General features: G+C 45.4%; 1 protein-coding gene across 2 annotated transcripts in view; it reads left to right on the top strand.

Moving 5' to 3' along the window:
• Positions 1-314: 314 nt before the first annotated feature.
• LOC146830581 (ethanolamine kinase 2-like) overlaps positions 315-19,594 on the top strand; it is a 538,466-nt gene continuing 519,186 nt past the window's right edge. The window contains exon 1 of one of the 2 annotated variants that reach the window (XM_085604782.1): positions 315-777. In XM_085604782.1, coding sequence (XP_085460908.1) covers positions 628-777 — 150 coding nt within the window. In that variant the 5' untranslated portion in view covers positions 315-627. The remainder of the gene's footprint in view (positions 778-19,594) is intronic. The other variant, XM_085604781.1, reaches the window with a different exon arrangement.

Below are 19,594 nucleotides of genomic sequence, written 5' to 3'. Positions count from 1 at the left end.
TAACACAGATAAGGCGGCTGTAAAACGAGTTCACTGGCTGCCAAGCTGAAGAGGGCAGCGGCGCTTTCTCTCTCAGTACTTTGATTTCACATAACTTTGCCAACTGTGCAAAACTGTGAATTCACCGAAGAAATCTGCAAACTTCTTTATTGGTGAAAAGTTTAAGATAACAGTTGTCATTATTTAAAGATAACCTACGCTAAATACCTATACGTAGACTAGAGGTAGCAATAAATCAATATTCACCTGCTCTGTTGCCCGGTCCATTCCAGTGCAGATATTCATTCATAGGTTCAGTGCCCCCACACCTCCCCTTCCCTCTCTGGCAGCCAGATACAGTGCGAATGACGCGCTTCCATGGCTGGGACAGGTGTACTTCTCCCCTGGGGGCTGGGTGAGTGATAGTGCATGAGTTTGCTTGCAGCGTCTTCTCTCCTCACTCCGCCTGCCACACGCCACGCTCACACGCCCCCCACCTCCCACCCAATCTCCCCGGCTGGAGAACGGGTGGCCTCGGTCTGAAGGCACCAGTCCGAGACCCAAGCAGGCACTGACTACAGAGGAGGTATTGGACCGTGGGAGAAAGTGCCAGACTGCAGGCGTGGGCTGCTTCGCGAGGAGTCGGACATGTCGGGCACCGAGCTCCCCTTACCCGAAGGCTGCGTCGCCCCCCAGTGCTACAGCATCTCCGTGGACGAAGAGAACGTGCTCCCGGGGGCTCTGCAGCTTATCCGCGAGCTGAGGCCGGAGTGGGACCTGCAGCGGGTACAGACCAAGGTATGGGAACCACCTGCATACATCAACCTCCCCCCCGACCCCTATACACATTCCCCATTCGTCCTTCACCGTGTGGGCTCTACAACCCCTACCTCTAACTCCCCTCTATACACATATACGGAAAGGTTACTGCTTGCTGGTGACAATGGCGTCAGTGCCAGCCTAGGGTGACCAACCGTCCGTAAATTTCACGGACAGTCCGTAAATTGGACCTCACGTCCGTTGTCCGTGAGGATCCTTTTTACGGAGGCCTTTTGTCCGTAATTTTAGTTAATCGAAGGAAGGCAGTGAAAGAAGTTCAAAGGAAAGGATTGCAGTTATAGTATAGCAGTCATGGTTGCTGCTTTTTATTTTATGCAACTAACAACCATTGACAAAGCCAATAGTTCTGGCTTGTTGTAGGTGTAAAGTTACTTGTTCCAAGTGTAACGTTACTTGTTGTATTATATATCTGGATGCAATGACACAAGCAACAAAAATACCATTCGGGTGGCACATTATATTAAGCACGGATTTTTAGCTTATGTGTTTAAAGCCACACATTTTATTACATTAAACACCCTTTTGGAGAGACCCCCCTAGTTTTTACATCCCACTTAAAGCTCTGGAAACACCATGTCACAGTCGCCCCACGTCCAGGCACTGTGCATGACTTATGCCTTCCACTTTTTCAGATTGCCTAAGTGCAGGGGCATAGTGAACCCTGCCCCACCCCACCCCTTGCTTTAGGAACTACAGCAAGGGTGGAGTTATTGATGGGTCTCATAATTAATGTGAAAAGGTGAGTGAGTAAGTAAGTGAAGGGATGGGTGGATGGATGGCTGGATAGATGAGTGAAATGATGGATGAGTGAAAGGGTGGATGACGGACGAGAGAATGGGTGGATGGATGAGTGAAATGATGTATGGATTGATGAATTGATAAGTGAAAGGGTGGATTGCTGAATTGATGAGTGAAAGGGTGAATGGATGTACGGATGAGTGAGGGTGGATGTAAGGCTGGATGAGTGAGTGAAAGGACGGGTAGATGGACAAAAGGATGGATAGATGAGTGAAGGAGTGAAAGGGTGGATGGATGAGTGAAAGGATGAATGGATGAGTGAAAGGATGGATGAATGATAGGTTCAATGGATGGATTCATGAGTGGATGAGTAGATGGATGGGTGGGTGGATGGATGGAAGGAAGGATGGATGGCTAAGTGAAAGGGGAATTGAAAGTGAAAGGGGGATGGGTAAATGGATGGCTGAACGGGTGAATGGGTAGAAGGATGAGTGACTGGATGGATGAATGAGTAAGTGAAAGGATGGCTGGACAGGTAAATGGCTGGATGGATGAGTGAATGGATGGATGGGTGGAAGACTGGATGGATGAGTGTACGGATGGATAGGGTGAAAGGGTGGATAGATGGATGAGTAAAAGGGTGGATTGAGGGATGGATGAGTGAAATGATGGATGGAAGGATACATGATGGATAGGTTTGTAAATGGTTGAACATGGACGGGCACAGATGGAAGGACAGAATGAATGGTGAAAGAGTGAATGACGGATGAAAGTATGATTACACATTGTAAGCCCCGTTACCTTAAGCAACATTTCCTATACATTGACTTTCACATTTATATGAGTGATTGTCTCTTTATAATATGTGTGTGTTGTAACGCACTCCAACACTCTGCCCCACATACTTGGGATGAGTAGGACTATAGAAGAAATTAAATACACATGAGAGAGGGTCTATGTGAAGATGAGGGGCGCCATTGGAGGGTGGTAGCAAGGCCGGACTGGCAGGACCGGGCACCAGGCATTTCCCTGGGAGCTGGAAAGGTGGGGGCGGTTTTGTTACCACAAAAAGACCTGCACATTTGCTTAAAGCTGCGCGCACACTGACAAACCATGAAGTGCACAATTGTCTCAACCTAATATAAACGTATTTTCACTTGTACTTTAGTAGTTGTCTATTTACTTACTTGTATACTATTGCGCAACCTTCTCTGATATGTCTGTAAAACGTACCTTTTGTCCTGCATTTTGACCTCCTGTCCTGAATTTTTGTCCTGAATTTTGACCCCTTGTCCTGAATTTTTACACTCACTGTCCTGAATTTGCACCCATGTCAGTTGGTCACCCTAAATGGCGTATGCCCCGCAGGTCATACATTCTAATACAGACGGGTCGACTCCACCCTTCCTCTTTCCCCGGTCGATACAATCAATACTAGTACAGGTGCAAACGCCATACAAAACCACACTCACTGTTTACATTTGGTGGCATTTACATTGCAGTCTGTGGTTATCTTTAATTTCAAATAGTTTTTATTGACATTTTGGAAAACTGACACAAAAAGCGAAAACAATGTACATAAGTAACGCAAAGTACATAAGTAACACAACAGCCAAACAAAAAAGTGATTTAAGTAGTTTGTAAGAGAGGCAGACGGGTATTGGCGAAGTCCTTGGTCGTTCTGTAGTAATAGGACATCGAAATGTGTGTTAAGCATTCCTGATACAATAAAGACAATGATAAAGACAGTGATGTATTGAATAGCATGAATTTCAACACAATGGTTTGCCCTTCGGGTGGGAGTGTCTCAGACCCCTCTGAGGTTATCTTTGATTTACAAATTACACTGGGTGATGAGCAGACAGTGGAGAAGCGTCTCCCTTCCAATACCACAAAAGGAGGCGCTGTCATGGTGTCCAACGTCGAAAGTAGTCACTTCGTGAGACTGTCAGGGACTGAAAACCATTGCTCGGTGACTACTCACCTCACAACTGGCCAGCAAGGCCCTACTGGCTATTCAGCCACTTTGCACTTTCCCTATGAAAGTAGGGTAAGGACTGCTTTCACGGCAGGGGTAGGGGGGCTAGGGGTGGGCGCCAGTAACCTGCTTTGGTATTCTTAAAATGTTGCGAGCATTCTTGGACCTACTCCCACTTGACGCCAAAAGAACCATTGTACAGACCCTTGTCACATCCCGCCTAGACTACTGTAACACTCTTTACCTAAGGGCGCCTAAAGGAAATCTGAACATCTTGCAGAAGGTTCAGAATGCTGCAGCGCGGCTAATGCTCAATATCCCTGGACAGGCCTCGGTGGGGGCAGCCTTGACGGAACTACACTTGCTCCCTATGCAGGCCAGAGTCACCTTGAAGGCCTTGTGTTTTGGCCATAGGATCCTTAACAAGAAAGGGCCAAGATTTTGCGCCCCCCCTCTCACCGTTTATAGACCTGCTCGAAACCTGAGGTAACTGGGCACGGCGAAAATGATTGTGCCGAAGGTGCAGAAGATACGGGCAGGAGGCGGCTCCTTTGGCTTCCTTGTGGCTAAGGCCTGGCATGACCTACCTGCGGACTTAAGGACTTGTCCATCAGAGACTTTGTTGTGGAAAAAACATAAAACCTGGCTTTTCCAGCACCCCCTGGGGTGCCGAAAGAAGGCCTCTTACTGCTTAGGGCCTAAGGCTGGGGGACGCGGGGGTGTATCTGGGCCAGTTGGCTGTGGTCTTAATTGTGCGCTAGCGTGGGGCACTCCGTTGGAGTAACCAGGCACTTTACAAGCTTAATAATAATAATATGACATATTTACACGTTACAGAAACAAACGCGAAACAAGGTAAAATCAAACAATAGACGGCAGTCACACAAAAAACACAATAGGATGAGCAGGCGAAGATGACTCATTTACAATAATGAAAGAACATCCTTGAAGGACATGAAGTTCTGGAAGTGTGTTTGGATGAGAAGAGGTTTGAGAAGAGATTTGAGGTCACTTTTGAAGGTCTGGGTAGAGGTGGTGGTCCGGAGTAGTGGAGGAAGCGAGTTCCAGATTCTCACCGCTTTGCCTGAGAAGGATTGAGCCATCGATCTTTCCCTTTTGAAGGTAAAGGGCACAAGCAGTACATTTTCTGCATTACCAGACGACGGTCTGGAGCCTCCAGAAATGTTCAGTTTATTCGCCAGGTATCGAGGGTAGCAATTGTGCAAGGCTTTGTGGGTGATACAGGTAGTCTTGCAGATTGATCTTGCCTCGATGGGAAGCCATCGAAGAGAAGACAAAAGGGGTGTGATGTGGTCACTTCTTTTGGCCCCAAATTTAAAATGAGTCACTGAATGGAGAACGGATTTAAGAGGGGCGAGGTGGGATTTGTTGTGGGGGCGTTGCGGTGTGCCGACAGGAGGGCAGGGGGTTGATAAAGTGCTAACACTTTTGCTGAGGTACATTAAGGGCTGATTGCAAAGTCTTTAACGGGACACCATTGAGTCCAAGTGGGATCGACGAGCTGCTGTTTGCGTCACATTAAGTCGGGCAGCTCTCTTCCGCAATCCTCGGTATATTACGGGTGCAAACTAGGAGACGGGCGTGTGTGCCGTGGCTGCGTGTCCGATGCAGTGACCCACCCTGGGCGCAGTGGAGACCTGTTCACCGGTGCTGGTGGCGGGGAGCTTTGTTTGTGACATATGTTTAGACCTTTAGACTCTAGAACGGTCTCCAGCTGGGATCCATTGAGACAGGCCCCTCCCAAAGCCCAAGTTCACAGTTATTGCTGCGCCTACAGACCTGTAAGCTGTCAGAGCAGGGCTGTAAACGGAGGCTGCCCCGTGAAGGTCTCAGGCCTCCAGGGGTACCTCCCTTTCTGATACCCCTGGCATCTTAATGCTTGCGGAGAGCTGCTGCCAGAGAAAGCGAACAAGGCTGGTTACCTGCGTTTACTTTCTGTTGTTCCCGTTGCTTGACCTTTCTTTAGCCCATCAGAAGAGACTGCAGTCAGGTCGAAGGGTGGCACAAGGGTCAACCCACTGATGTCAGTGTGCGCGTGAGGGCAGTTCCGCTGCTCTGACAGTTTGGTTAATCAATGTTCATCCAGGCTTCAAACTTGGACACAGCCCAATCCATGCACGACAGAGATGCAGAGGCTCTAAGAAGGGGGGGAGGGGGGGCGACAACAAAGCGTCCTTATCATGTAAATGGTCTTTTAAAGACCTGTGAAATACTCGGGTGCAGCTATCGATAAGACGGACGGCGGACCAGCCAGCCCACAGCTGCTCAAAAACTGTCTGTGTGAGCCTGGGAAGCTGCTTCAGCCCGGGCTGACACACACAACAGGAGGTTAGGGGGGGGTGGGGTGAAGGTGCTGAAGCCCTTTGAGCCCTATGGGCGTTGCATGCCTGGCTGCTGCGACACAGCTCGGCTTTTGATCAAAGACAGAGTGCGGCGATGGCACGTGGCTGGCACCGGCGCTCATTTTTTGGGACCGACATGTCATCAGAGTTTGGCACAGGGTAAGAGAGAGAAAAGCGGTAACCGGAGAAAGGAAGGGAAGATAGGAAAACAGTGACAATAGGAGAAAACAAGGGAGAACAAAGTACCTGCAAGAGTGAGATAAAGAGGAATGGAGAGTAGACTGGTGAAGGCGCCCCCAGGAATAGGCAGCCTGAGTGATCATCACCCTCTACGGCTTTCATTGGGCTGAGACAGAGACCAAATACAGCTGGACAGACTGCTCATCAGTGAGTGAGCTCTAACCCATTCACTTCCAGGCCTGTGTCTCATTTGAGAGAGCACCTGCAGTGAGGAAGACGTCTCCAAAAATGCACAATTGTTAACTATATGCCAAGGATTTTCCGTGCTAACATTTTATGCTGTTTATTGAGTGAAATATAAAGCTTGGTGCAAAACATCACATTTCCAAATAGATGCTCGAGTTATTATTGGGCATCTTGAGGTTGTATGTCTCTCACAAGAGACCATCATTTGGATGGTTTAAGCAGCACACATCTAGGAGCCCACTGTGAATAAGATGGCGATGGGGGGGAATTGTTTGAATTGTCTCATCTATGAAAGTGCTTTCTAGCCTGGTGAGGCCAAGAAGCTCTCTGATTGCATCGGTCCTGGGCACCTTTCTTTTCAGAGTGCATGGATGGAAGTTGGGTGAAGAAGGGTCTATGTGGGAGATGTTAGTTGAGGTGTGTGAGGTTCAGAGGCAAACTCCAAACATGGCTGATAGTTTCTTCATCAGTAGGGTTTAAGAGAAACCAGGGCCACCGAAGAGTGGAGCACGGTTTTGGTTGCTGGCAGGTTTTCTAGTGAGTGAGCTGGAATTCCTGACACCATCGTCACCGAGGGTAACTCGCCCAGCGAGGCCGGGATTGGACAGGTACAGGAGTGACAATATGTGCAGTGGGGAGTAGTGGTTGTCCAGGATCACCCACCCTGGTGTTGGATGTCTCACATTAGTAATCAGAGCTGCACAGGATGCCTGTACGGCTGGGCAGCACCGGCAGGAAAGAGCTGGAAGCAAAACTCGCAATACACTATGCCATAAACAGGGCTTATCACACTATACACTCTGCACCTCCGAAACTCTATGAACTCTGGTGCAGATGATGAAATCTTGGGAGGATGAACAAAGGTTGTGGTGCAAGAGGCACCTGCATTGACAAGCAGAAAAGAAAGGTGGTGATGACAAGCAGGATATAATCAAGCCCGGGCACCTGGAGAGCAGAGGATCCATAGGTGGAATGGATGGGCAGGCTGGAAATCACAAGTTGAATAAGTAAGGCTGGAGAGAGGATTCTTTCTGCAAGCAGGTATCTAACGTCCTGGAGTGACATGGATAAGCATTCTCTGTGCTCGCCCTGGTGAAGTAGAAGTCAATCAGAAAGTTCTTCCAGTCTTTGTATGATCCGCTCTCGCTGCCGGCCGCATTTGCAGGTAGGCATGTACAGCAGTACACACTAAGAGCCAGAAAGGCCGGATTCTCAGTTTCCCAGCAGAAGAGGGTGGAGTGAATGTTGGGCCGTACCCTTACATAGGAAAAACACTAGTTAAACAAATGAGGTATGAATCATACCAAATCAGTGGAGCCCTCTATATGCCAGCACCTAGGCTGCTATCCCTTCTATATGTCGATCCCTATATTCTTGCTAGGGTTAAGTGTGCACACTGAATCGCACCCACTGAAACAATGCCAGTCCAAACGGACCTAACAAACTTAATTCAAAAGCACAGGTGCACCACACTTTAAGAAAAGAGGGGAAGATAATAATATAATTCATTCCCAGCGTGAATATAATTTTGAAAAGGTCATTTTTTATTTACAACACTTATAATTAATCTCTTTCTTTTTTTAAAAAACACTGGAGTATAAATACAATCTGTTCTTGAAAATACAGCCGACGCGTTTCGTCCTTGAAGCGGACTTCTTCAGGGAAATGGGAAAGGAATTCTTATACAGTCACTATGAGGTGTAAATGAGGGATGATCGTGTTGATCTTTCCAGAATTATTCAAGTGTATTCTTGATATTCGCAAGAAGGTGCAGTCTTTACAGTCCAAATCCGGCTGTAGTAGGCTCCCGACGGACTCGATAATAACGGCTGGCGCAGAGTAGGCTGTGTCGACACAGCCTACTCTGCGCCAGCCGTTATTATCGAGTCCGTCGGGAGCCTACTACAGCCGGATTTGGACTGTAAAGACTGCACCTTCTTGCGAATATCAAGAATACACTTGAATAATTCTGGAAAGATCAACACGATCATCCCTCATTTACACCTCATAGTGACTGTATAAGAATTCCTTTCCCATTTCCCTGAAGAAGTCCGCTTCAAGGACGAAACGCGTCGGCTGTATTTTCAAGAACAGATTGTATTTATACTCCAGTGTTTTTAAAAAAAAGAAAGAGATTAATTATAAGTGTTGTAAATAAAAAATGACCTTTTCAAAATTATATTCACGCTGGGAATGAATTATATTATTATCTTCCCCTCTTTTCTTAAAGTGTGGTGCACCTGTGCTTTTGAATTAAATAGGAAAAACACTCTTTACTTTTTTGGGGAAATCTAGATTATGATGGGGCTACTTGTTGTGAGGATCAAACTAGAGGGTGAATAGATACAGTGGCATCATTTCTATTCTTCCTCATTAAACTATTCCCACTTGCACCAAGACTTGGGCCTGATTTAGATCTCCGCCTAATGGGTCCACTGCCGCTTTTTTGTCAGTCTCCTGCCTGCCGTCGTGGCAGTCTGCCCGCCCAAATTAGATGTTGTCGATTCCATACACGAGAGACGGCTGCAGTCCCCCTGACTCTGTCAGGATATCTGGACTATGCCAACAGCGGCAGAGGCTGGAACAGCTGGCGGCGGGACTCCAGGCAAGATTTCAGCCGAGCTGATTACGATGCGCCTTCCCGCTGCCCCAACGGTGGCAGAAAGACCTCCTGCTCTCAGGTGGTGGAATGGTAGGAAAGGAGGCAATAACTTATCTAGTTCCTGCTTCTCGCGTCTGTTTCCTGCTACTATGCAATCGTCCAGGCCCCCCCTTTGCTGCACAGACACCACCATGACACCAAATGACTCCGGTGTCGCTGGGATCGAAGGTAAACCACTCATATATTACTGCTATGTATCGTAGGGGGGGGGGTCATTCAGTGGTGTGTAAATGTTGTGCAAGCAGCATTATAAATGTGACACAAAGGGACATACCACTTTGCCTACATATTCAATGCATGCTAACATAACATATATGTATTTACACCCATAAATAAGTTGTACTTACCAGTCTTCACTGCACCAGGACCTCACTCCACTGAGAAACCGCCACCCGCAGACTGCAAGCCCAGCAGGAACATATAAATAAGGTTGGCACAATTCCACTGGCCTGACGACGACAGAGTACTGTGAGTCAGCAGGGAAGACCACCGCCGCAGCGCTATTCTGTCTCTCGCCACAACATCGAAATACGGCAGGTGGACCACTGTTAGCTCGACAGGTTACTTGGGACTGCTGCAGGACAGCGGTAAGACTTAATAAGAAATAGTTCAACACCATCCTGCAAAATCATTTGTGGGGGAGATCTTGATACCACTTCTTATACATATTTAAAAAATAGGTTTATTTTGATGGCTTTGGAGTGCTTATCTTGATTTTCTTGTAGTATCATAGCCCGGTGTCAAGGACTACCCTGGCTGTTAAAGTCCCACTATCTAAGTTACAGGCTCAGCTGGCAGACGGGGACTATGAAAAGGGACAGGGCCTTTTTTGGGCTACTAAAGTCTGAGGCTTAAGGGCTATAAGGCTATTGGGACATTCCACCTACTGACAGTAGACTATTGTAAATGAAGCAGAGGAATACATAATGATAAGCATTAGAACAAAGGAGCAGATTGGGCCTCTGGCCATCCATTGACTTTACCAGAGCTCACAACATTCCAATGTTCAAAAAATTCACATTGGTTATGCAAAATTTGTCTTTTTCCAGATAGCTAAAATATACTGGTCACAGATCACATCTTTTCAAATGACAGACGATTTGTTTTCTCTTATGATTGATTTCTGCACAGATGAGGAAGATCCTGATTCCATATCGTCCCGAGTAGTCTAACATTGAACATAAAATACTAGCATAATGAGCATACACCCCAGAGGTTGAGAAATGATAAATGTAATGATATGCTGTTCACTAAATAGGTTCAATGGTCACCTAGGTCAACAGAAATGAGAACCTATGTTAGTGTTGTTCTTTTAGAAGAGTAATCAGTACAATGTCATTAAACTTGGCGAAAGCTTTCACCTTACACCTTACACCCCTCAGCAGACTCATTAAAAGATTGCAGTGAGTTGAGTGGTGACTCACGCCTCATCATTCTATATCACACCCTACAAAAGCGCACAATCCAGAACCACATAAGTTCGTACCACTGCACCACACCACACTTACCAGCATTATACAACACTTCTACTCACTACATTATAATACATTGCAATACACCATACAATATTCTCCATTAACCACACCACATAACATAAAATCTCATCATGTCATGTTGTAGAACACCACATACCACATTACACATTTGAAAACAACTGCTCACCACTTCACATTATACCATGCCGTACATCATATCATCAAACACCATAAATATGATACACATATCCCCACGTCACACCACATTGCCTATAAAGGAGCTCATCCCATTACTCAAGATTTCACAAACAAACTGACAAATCATTACACAACCAATGCAGACATTTCCAAACAACCCTCTAAAAGTAGGCTAACCCAGCCATTGCATTCCTTCCAACAAATATCACACAGCAAATGTATGGACCTGGTCAAAGCAAGCAGGCCTGACAGCAGCACTTCTGACCCAAGTCCACCACAAACCTTCTAGAAATTTTTCCAACTACTGCCACACCAGTAAGAAGAATCATCAACAATTCCTTAACTACAGGAATATTTCTAGAAGACCTAAAAAATCATACATACGCCCATTACTAAAGAAAACAAACATAGACCCATTTAACTCTGACAACTACAGACCAATTACAAACGCACCTTTCTGGGGAAAACAATAGAAAGAGCAGCATTCACTCAGATGTCACAATTCATTGAAAATAATTCTATACTTTCAGACTTCCAAACAGGATTCCGTCCAGGAAGAGGCACAGAATAATCCCTCATTGCCATCTGGGATGACCTTAAGAACATAGTTTACTAGAACACACTTCTCTTGGACCTCTCAGCCACCATTGACACGGTTGACCATGACACTCTAATACAAAGACCAGCTGCGGCCCGTCCAGGTAAGAGCGGTGAGGCCGGGTTGGGGAGAGGGGGGATTCGAAAGACGACCATGACGGAAAATTAAATAAATAATTAATGTTACCTCGTCGTCGTCTGTCAAAAGCCCCCCTTGCCCGGTCCTACTGCCCCACCGCTCTGACCTGCACGGGCTGCGGCTGACAAGGACTCTACGAAGCCAGCATAGAGAGGCCTGCTCTCGACTGGATCACACCCTACCTTCAAAACAGAACTAATGTCATCCAAACCTCCTTTCTCATCCAACCTGTACTTTACAAAAGCAGGGATCTCTCAAGGCTCTCACCCATGCTTTTGAACAGCTATATGAAGTCATTACCAGCACTGATCAATCAATTTCACTTCATGTGCTATAACTATGCAGATGACACACAAATACTCCTTAAACTGGATAGCCACAAAGACATTGGAAGCTCATACATTTTCAGTTGCCTCGGAGCCTTTGATCAGTGGATGGCATCCAGCCATCTCAAACTGAATGCTTTCCAAAATGGAAATACTCACATGTGGAGATTGGAATAATTATGACCCACTCACCGCCTGGCCTGACAATCTGGGAGCACCGCCTAAAGTATCTAAGGAAGTAAGAAACGTCAGAATTACCCTGGACTCCAAGCTGTCAATTAATGCCCAAGTGGACAAACTGGAAAGATCGAATTTCATTACTAGAAAAACTCTGCAATGCATTTTGCCCCACATGGGATTTCCACACTTGGTCCAGGTTACTATCTCTCTTATTCTGTATAAACTCAATTACGCCAATAGCCTCGACCACAGATCAGATGTAACTATGAAAAGACTACAACAGATTCAGAACTCTGCTGCCAGACTACTTTTACAAATAAAGAAAAAAGCCCACAATTCCCCTGCATTGCAGGCCCTACATTGTTTACCGGCCGCCAGTAGATCCACAGTCAAGTCACCTTTCATCACCCACAAAGCGATGCATTGAACAGGACCGCTCTTCATTAGGAATAAAATCACTAAATACATTCAACAAAGGAACCGCTGCTCTAGATTGACACCTCGCCTCAAAATCCCACCCTACAAGAAATAAACCCTAGGTGGCACATCCTTCTCTGTTCAAGGAGCCAAACGAAGGAACTCTTTACCCCCAAACATAAGATCTAAAGATAACTCCCTTATCTTCAGAAGACTACTCAAGAGTTGTCTCTTCCCCACATAACAAACATACTCAAACATAAATATGCAGCATATTCCTGTGTATTTAAGCAGTTATTTGGATTATATATGTGTACCTAGATATGTGTATTCCTCTGTATAAATGTGTATACTAATCTTGTTTATATACATATAGATTTTCCTTTAGTTCTGCTCAACAAATGTATATATTACTTATGGTTATATCTTTCTATGTTTAACATGTATATAGGTCACTGCATACATAAATATATTTTTATAATAACTATTCATCAACAATTGCTTCACTATTGGGGAAAAAAATATACACATATATATATATATATATTATCTACTGGCGGTCGCCAGTAGATAGTTATAGTTAGGACCGTGTTTCCATAGGAAATCTCAAAATTCTATTTTGAATAACTTTGGCGCCGGTTGACGAATCTTTGCGAAATTTTCAAAACTAATGGGGCGCTCCGCTCAACTCCTACCCTGAAAGTCTCGGGGTGATTCGTCAAGCGGGGGCCGAGAAAAAACGGGGGTCCCAAAACGCGTTTTCCCCATGCATTTTTCCATAGGACCTTTAGTCGAAGGTACAGCCCGAACGACTGAACAGAATTACTTGAAATTTGGCAGAGAGGTAGTCCTCAGGTCAGGGAAGTGCCCTTTGCAGGTCTGGTGTCAATCTGTTCAGTATTTCCTGAGAAAATACGGTGCCGTGCGCGAGTGAAATTCTGATTGGTTGTTAGATGTCACTCAACATTCGAATCGGTCGAAATCAGGAAGTGTCGGCCGCCATTTTGTCTCTCGCACTGAAAAGGAAAGGGGGGAAAAAGGTGGAAAACGTGAAAAGGGGGCAGGGAAGAGAGTTCCTGACCCCCTAGCCTTTGTCAGGGGGTCATAGAAGGACCCCCATGGGTGAAATAAACATTACAAAAATCGCGGGGTGCGCGCACGGTGCGCCCAACGCGCGCGCACGGTGCGCCCAGAGCGCGCGCATCGCGCGCGCACGGTGAAAAACCTTAAAAAAATATATATATTAATAAATACATAACTTAGCATTTAAAAAACCGTACAAATTCACTTAAAAACCATAGGTTTCACACACGTTATAGTTAGGAATTAGCATTTAAAAAACCTTGCAAATTCACTTAAAAAACCATAGGTTTCACACAGGTTATAGTTAGGTGGACATTTCACTCGTAAAAAACCAATGAAATTCCCTTGTTATAGTTAGTTCAGATAACTATAACTCGCGCGACTGCCACTCTATCACAAGGATGATGTCATCAGTGATGTCATGAGTGATGCCACTGACCATGTCATGAGTGATGTAATATGTGACGTCATGAGCAGTGGATTGCGGGCGCGCGAGTTATAGTTATCTGAACTAACTATAACGGGGAAATTCATTGGTTTTTTACGAGTGAAATGTCCACCTAACTATAACCTGTGTGAAACCTATGGTTTTTTAAGTGAAAATATATATATATATATATATATATATATATATTCACTGAAAAAACCATAGGTTTCACACATGTTATAGTTAGCGGAAATTTTACTGATAAAAAACCAGTGAAATTGCCCCGTTATAGTTAGTGCTGGCAACTATAACTCACGCGACCGCAATCCTCTGCTGATGCTAATACTGTATTTAGACACTTATTTGCCCATGTCTTCTTCCATACATTTTTAGCTATACATATATTACAAATATTTTTTTTTCATAAAGACACATATGTCATCAGCAGAAGATTGCGGTCGCGTGAGTTATAGTTGCCAGCACTAACTATAACGGGGCCATTTCACTGGTTTTTTATCAGTAAAATTTCTGCTAACTATAACATGTGTGAAACCTATGGTTTTTTCAGTGAATTTGCAAGGTTTTTTAAATGCTAATTCCTAACTATAACGTGTGTGAAACCTATGGTTTTTTCAGTGAATTTGTACGGTTTTTTAAATGCTAAGTTACGTTACGCCATTCGAGGCGTGCGCGCCCACTTAACGCAGTTCGTTCCGTGTATCAACTTTCATAAGCCCTGTACATTTGGTGGCCTTCGGCCACCAAAAGCACAGGGGGTGGGGTCAGTGTGGATAGTGTTTTTTTTATTTCGAAATTTATAATTCCATGTTGACAATATTTAGTTTTTTATCACCTCAACTATGCCCTGTACATTTGGTGGACTTCGGCAACCAAAAGCACAGGGGGTGGGGTGAGTGTGGATAGTGTTTTTTTTTATTTCAATTTTTTTACCGTACGCGTACGGTACGCGTAATCGGCGAAATTGCCGAAAAAATAAAAATTCAGTTTTTGCTCTTGGGGGATCTTTGGGGACTCCCTCAACATGGCTATGTGGGTGGGAGTTGTCAAAACAGCCCCTTTACATGTTTTTGGGCTTCATATTTTAAAAATCACACTCAGTGCGAGAGACAAAATGGCGGACGCCGCTTCCTGGTTTCGGCCGATTCGAATGTTTACTAAGATCTAAGAGCCAATCAGAATCGCGCTCGCGCACGCCACCGTACGCGTACGGTAAGCTTACCGTAAGCGCACCGTAAGCTGGCTCAGATATATATATTGATTTAAAGGCTATTTTCTCAGATTCTACCAAACAGATTTACACCAAACCTACAAAAGGCACTTCCTTGACCTGAGGACTACCTCTCTGCCAAATTTCAAGTAAATCTGTTCAGCCGTTCGGGCTGTAGCCCTGTCTAAAGGTCCTATGGAAAAATGCATGGGAAAAACGCGTTTTGGGACCCCCCTTTTATCTCAGCCCCCGCTTGACGAATCCCCCCGAGACTTTCAGGGTAGGAGCGGAGCATAGCGCCCCACCTATTTTGAAAAATTCGCGAGGATTCGTCGACCGGCGCCAAAGTTATTCAAAATAGAATGTTGCGGATTTCCTATGGAAAAGGGGTCCTAACTATAACTACCTACTGGCGACCGCCAGTAGGTAATATATATATATATATACCAATAAGTTAGCTTAAAGTACAGCAACACTTAAAAGTCTGAGTTTATTTAATACAACTTACATCTAGATATATTGCCTTACTTACACATACATACATACCTTCCATGTACTTATGTATCTTTATATTTATTACTTTACTCCTAAGTCAGCATCTCCAATGCACTACCCTATATCTCACTCCAAACCTCTCTCCACATATCCTCTACCTCAACTCTCAGACCCATCCCAAACCTCAATCTACTACTCTCTCCAATGCACTACCCTATTTCTCACCCTATACCTCTCTCAATATAACCTATACCACCATTCTCTGACTACTATGACCCCCAAAATAACCCTTTCTAGATTCTTCCATACTCCACCCTTACTATAACCCCCAAAATAACCCTTTCTAGACTCTTTCCTCCTCTACCCTCCTTGCATCATCTCAAACCTCTTTTACTATTCAGATCTCCCAAACAAGCCTTTCTATACCCTTTCCTTTGACTCTTCCCCCTCCCCTCTACTCATTCCAAACATCCTCCTGCTGATATGATCTCCAAATAAGAACTTTCTAGACCCTTCCCTCTTCTATTCCTACATGATCCTTTTCAACCCAACTAACAGACTCACATATCCACTGCTCAAATTTATTTCATATTTCCTTATACTAATTCACCACTAATTCTTTTTGGGTTCTGGAGTAGCGTGCTGCTCGCCGAAAAGTGTCGTGACGCCTCGCCAGGAGTAATAAGCGCTATATCAATGCAATTAAAATTACATCATACCATAGTTTACAACATTATATTACAACACATCATACTAGAGCATCAATGACCACAACCCACCATACCACACATAAACACTCAAGATCGAGGAGGGCCAACTGAAAATGTCTGCTTCTCTATCAGGTAATTATGGATATACCTCACTCGCCATATATCTCACCCTCTGTTGAATGATTTGCAGATTCCAACAAAAACAATTATGCTTCAAGCTCAAACAGATAAAAGTTAGAAAAAAAGATTGTGCGCACATTATACAGCACAGTAGAAGATACTGTGAAAACATTAACCGGATATTTGTCAGTTTAATGCTGGGTCCAGGTTTTTACACGGTCCTGAGATGGTGAGAGGTTGACCCAGATAGCATTAACACGCCCAAATGAATGCATGTATTTTTTCTTTCTTAGGAAATCTTTGTATTTTTCAAAGCATTGGGGTCCGTGTTGTATAAATGTATGTTAAAGTGACGAAATAGCAAGATTATATAGCCACAGAATGTGCTGCTTAATTCAGCATAATTTGCCTTTCCTTATCCTTTAATTTAGTCCAACCCTGAGACATAATGTGGTCCCCCACTTCCATTTAATTTCAGTGACTTGGCTACACTGCATTGTACAACACCACACAACAGAACTGCACATTCCTTCAGTCCCACTTTAACATACATATATACAAAGCAGATCCCAATGCTTTGAAAGTAACAAATATTTTCTAACAAAGAAAAATATATACATTCATTAGATGCTCCGACACCCAGATGATAGCAGATTTGTGTGGGGGCAGGGATATTGCTTGCTTGTCCTGATTCGTTAAGGAGAGACCCTCCACTGAGGGGTAAGAATGAGATGGGGGTGGAAAGAAGGGTAGTTTGGGGGATGGGTTGTCTGGGCTGTGTAATAGCTTGACCCCTACTACTAGTCATAATGTTGTACATAATTTTGTACACTTATACAAATTCACTGAAGATAATTTAATCTAAAAGACAGCCTTGTTGCTAGGAGAAAGGACTACCTAGAAGACATAAAAGGAGTCTGAAAAAGAAACAGATGGAACAATCAAAATATTAGCCAGAAGCAAGTTGATTGAAGTAGCATTTAGGGTAATACTGGTTAAGGCTTCTATGGTTAGAAACCTCCACAAGAATTTTTTGACAAATTTCAACAGAATGTCATGTCTGACCTCTATAAAATGGAAGATAAGTTTCACTCAAAACGCCACTATGGCACACAAAATATCACCATAGAAGAGAGAAAAGCCCTAGACAATTTGAGGAAGGAAGACTCCCTTGTCATCCGTGAGGCGGACCAGGGAGGCAATATAGTGATAATGAATCAAACAGACTAAATAGCAGAAACAGACAGGCAACTAGGACACACAACAACATATATAAATCTCACTACTACGTATGTGCATTGTATACCAGTGTACCAGGGAAACTGGGACTGGATGCATGTAGGAGAGTGGCATCGACTGCATAGTGGCCCCCAACTTTTTGCTGATGTTTTGACTGTTTTATGACTCTAGCCAGGCTGTGGCCCTGCTATCCAGGACCCCAGCCTATCTGCTTCCTCTCTAAACTGATGTGAGTACCCTAGGTAAAAACCAATTGGATACTGAGGATACCCTATCAGCCCCTTGTAGACGGTACCCTAGGTACCCAGGGCATGGGTCCCTCAGAGGCCTACCAGGGCTGCAGCACTTATTGTGCCGCCCTGGGACAGCCATACCAACTGACACCACCAGACCACTCCTGTAGTCTGGGTAAGGTGGTGCATGCACCCCTTACAGGGATACAGGTACCCTGTATCCCACCTATTTACAACACATATATTCTCATAGGTCACCCCTCAAGCAGGCCTTGCTAATCCTACAAGGCAGGGTGCTGAGATATGTGTGAGGGGGGACCCCTACCTGAGTAGGGCCCCTCTGCAACCTTCATTAAAACTAGTGCAAGGTTGTTTGTAGTGCAGCCATACCATATACTCTTAACCGCATTATAAGTAATCGCGATAGCGTGATAACTTAAGAGTGGCTGCACAGAACCATATCGTGTTTGGTGTCAAACATGTAGTAATCATACCCCCAGTCCAGCCATGGGCATGAGGGCATGATTCCCCCCTGCTAGAGGGGCGATATGGGAAAAGCGGCAGCACTTGGACACCAATTTAAAAGTGCACACGTAGTACAAAATGGATGCTACCCGCCACCAACACGACTCTGGCTGCCTGTTGCTGGGCAGAACTCCAGCCACGGCAGCTGGACAATAGGGATCTTGTTGCAGGGAGGTGCTCCCACCTCCCCAGACAGACTATGTGGATTGGAACTGGGTGGGTGCACCAAGGGATGCCTTTGGATGCCTTTCAAAGTTGCACGTAGGCTGCTACAGTGCCTACATTCTGCATACACCGCCTGGAACCGGTTCAGGGGCATCCTGCCCCTCACCCAGGCGGGAAACACACAAAGGGGAGAGGGTGTAGCCACCCTTTTCTGCCTGAACTCTCATTGGTGGGCTCTGATTTAGCCACCCCCCTATACCTCTGGATAAAGGTGGCGCAGGGTCCCCAGAGCCTCAGATTATTCTTGGACTTCACAGACTTGAACTTCGACTTGCTGCCGCACAGCTAAAGGAAGAAATCTCCCTTGGGGTAAAGGAGTTACCCCCTTGCTTGGCAGGCACCTGAAACACTGCAAGTGACCCGGGTGGAACTTCGCTGCTCCTACGGACATCGACAACTCCTACCCACACTGAGATGAGTTTCCAAGCATCCCAGAGGCCAGTGAGTGTGCACAGCAAAGCTCAGCACCGTGGACCCCGTGGGTCCCGAGATCCCCAATACCCCAGGACACTGGCCACCTCTTGTACAGCACACGAACCCGACGTCTGGGGAAGTTGTGCTTTGGCCCATTTATGAGCCAACCTCTCAGCATCATCTGTGCCAAAGATCGATGCCCTAGCCCGCTCCCGCGACCCGTGGGCGCATCTTTACGCACGCCAAATTGCTGCCTCCCACAGTCCCTTGTCTCTCAACTGGTGGGCCCTAGCAGAGGTCAATCTTTACTTCCAAGAGTTGCCCTGATTGCTCCAGGACTGCTCTTCAGTCCCCTTGCTGGAGATCTCTCTCAGACCTCGTGGGTCTGCACCAGCAGCTGATTTGAGAATCTTGCGTGGGTTGCGGTTGCCAAGGCTTAGTGGATCCAATCCGGACACTAACACTGCAGCGACTCTCATCCTTCATGGAACAGTCAGCCTCCTGAAGCTGGCCTTCCTTGAAGCCTCCTGGAGCCCGTGGCTGCTGATCCAAGCTGCACCTTTTCCACTTGAAGCAC

The sequence above is a fragment of the Triturus cristatus genome, chromosome 5_1 (assembly GCF_964204655.1).
Source record: "Triturus cristatus chromosome 5_1, aTriCri1.1, whole genome shotgun sequence".
NCBI classification, from domain to species: domain Eukaryota; kingdom Metazoa; phylum Chordata; class Amphibia; order Caudata; family Salamandridae; genus Triturus; species Triturus cristatus.
Note: the sequence above shows the minus strand (reverse complement) of the source record. Positions and strands in the feature narration are given on the sequence as shown.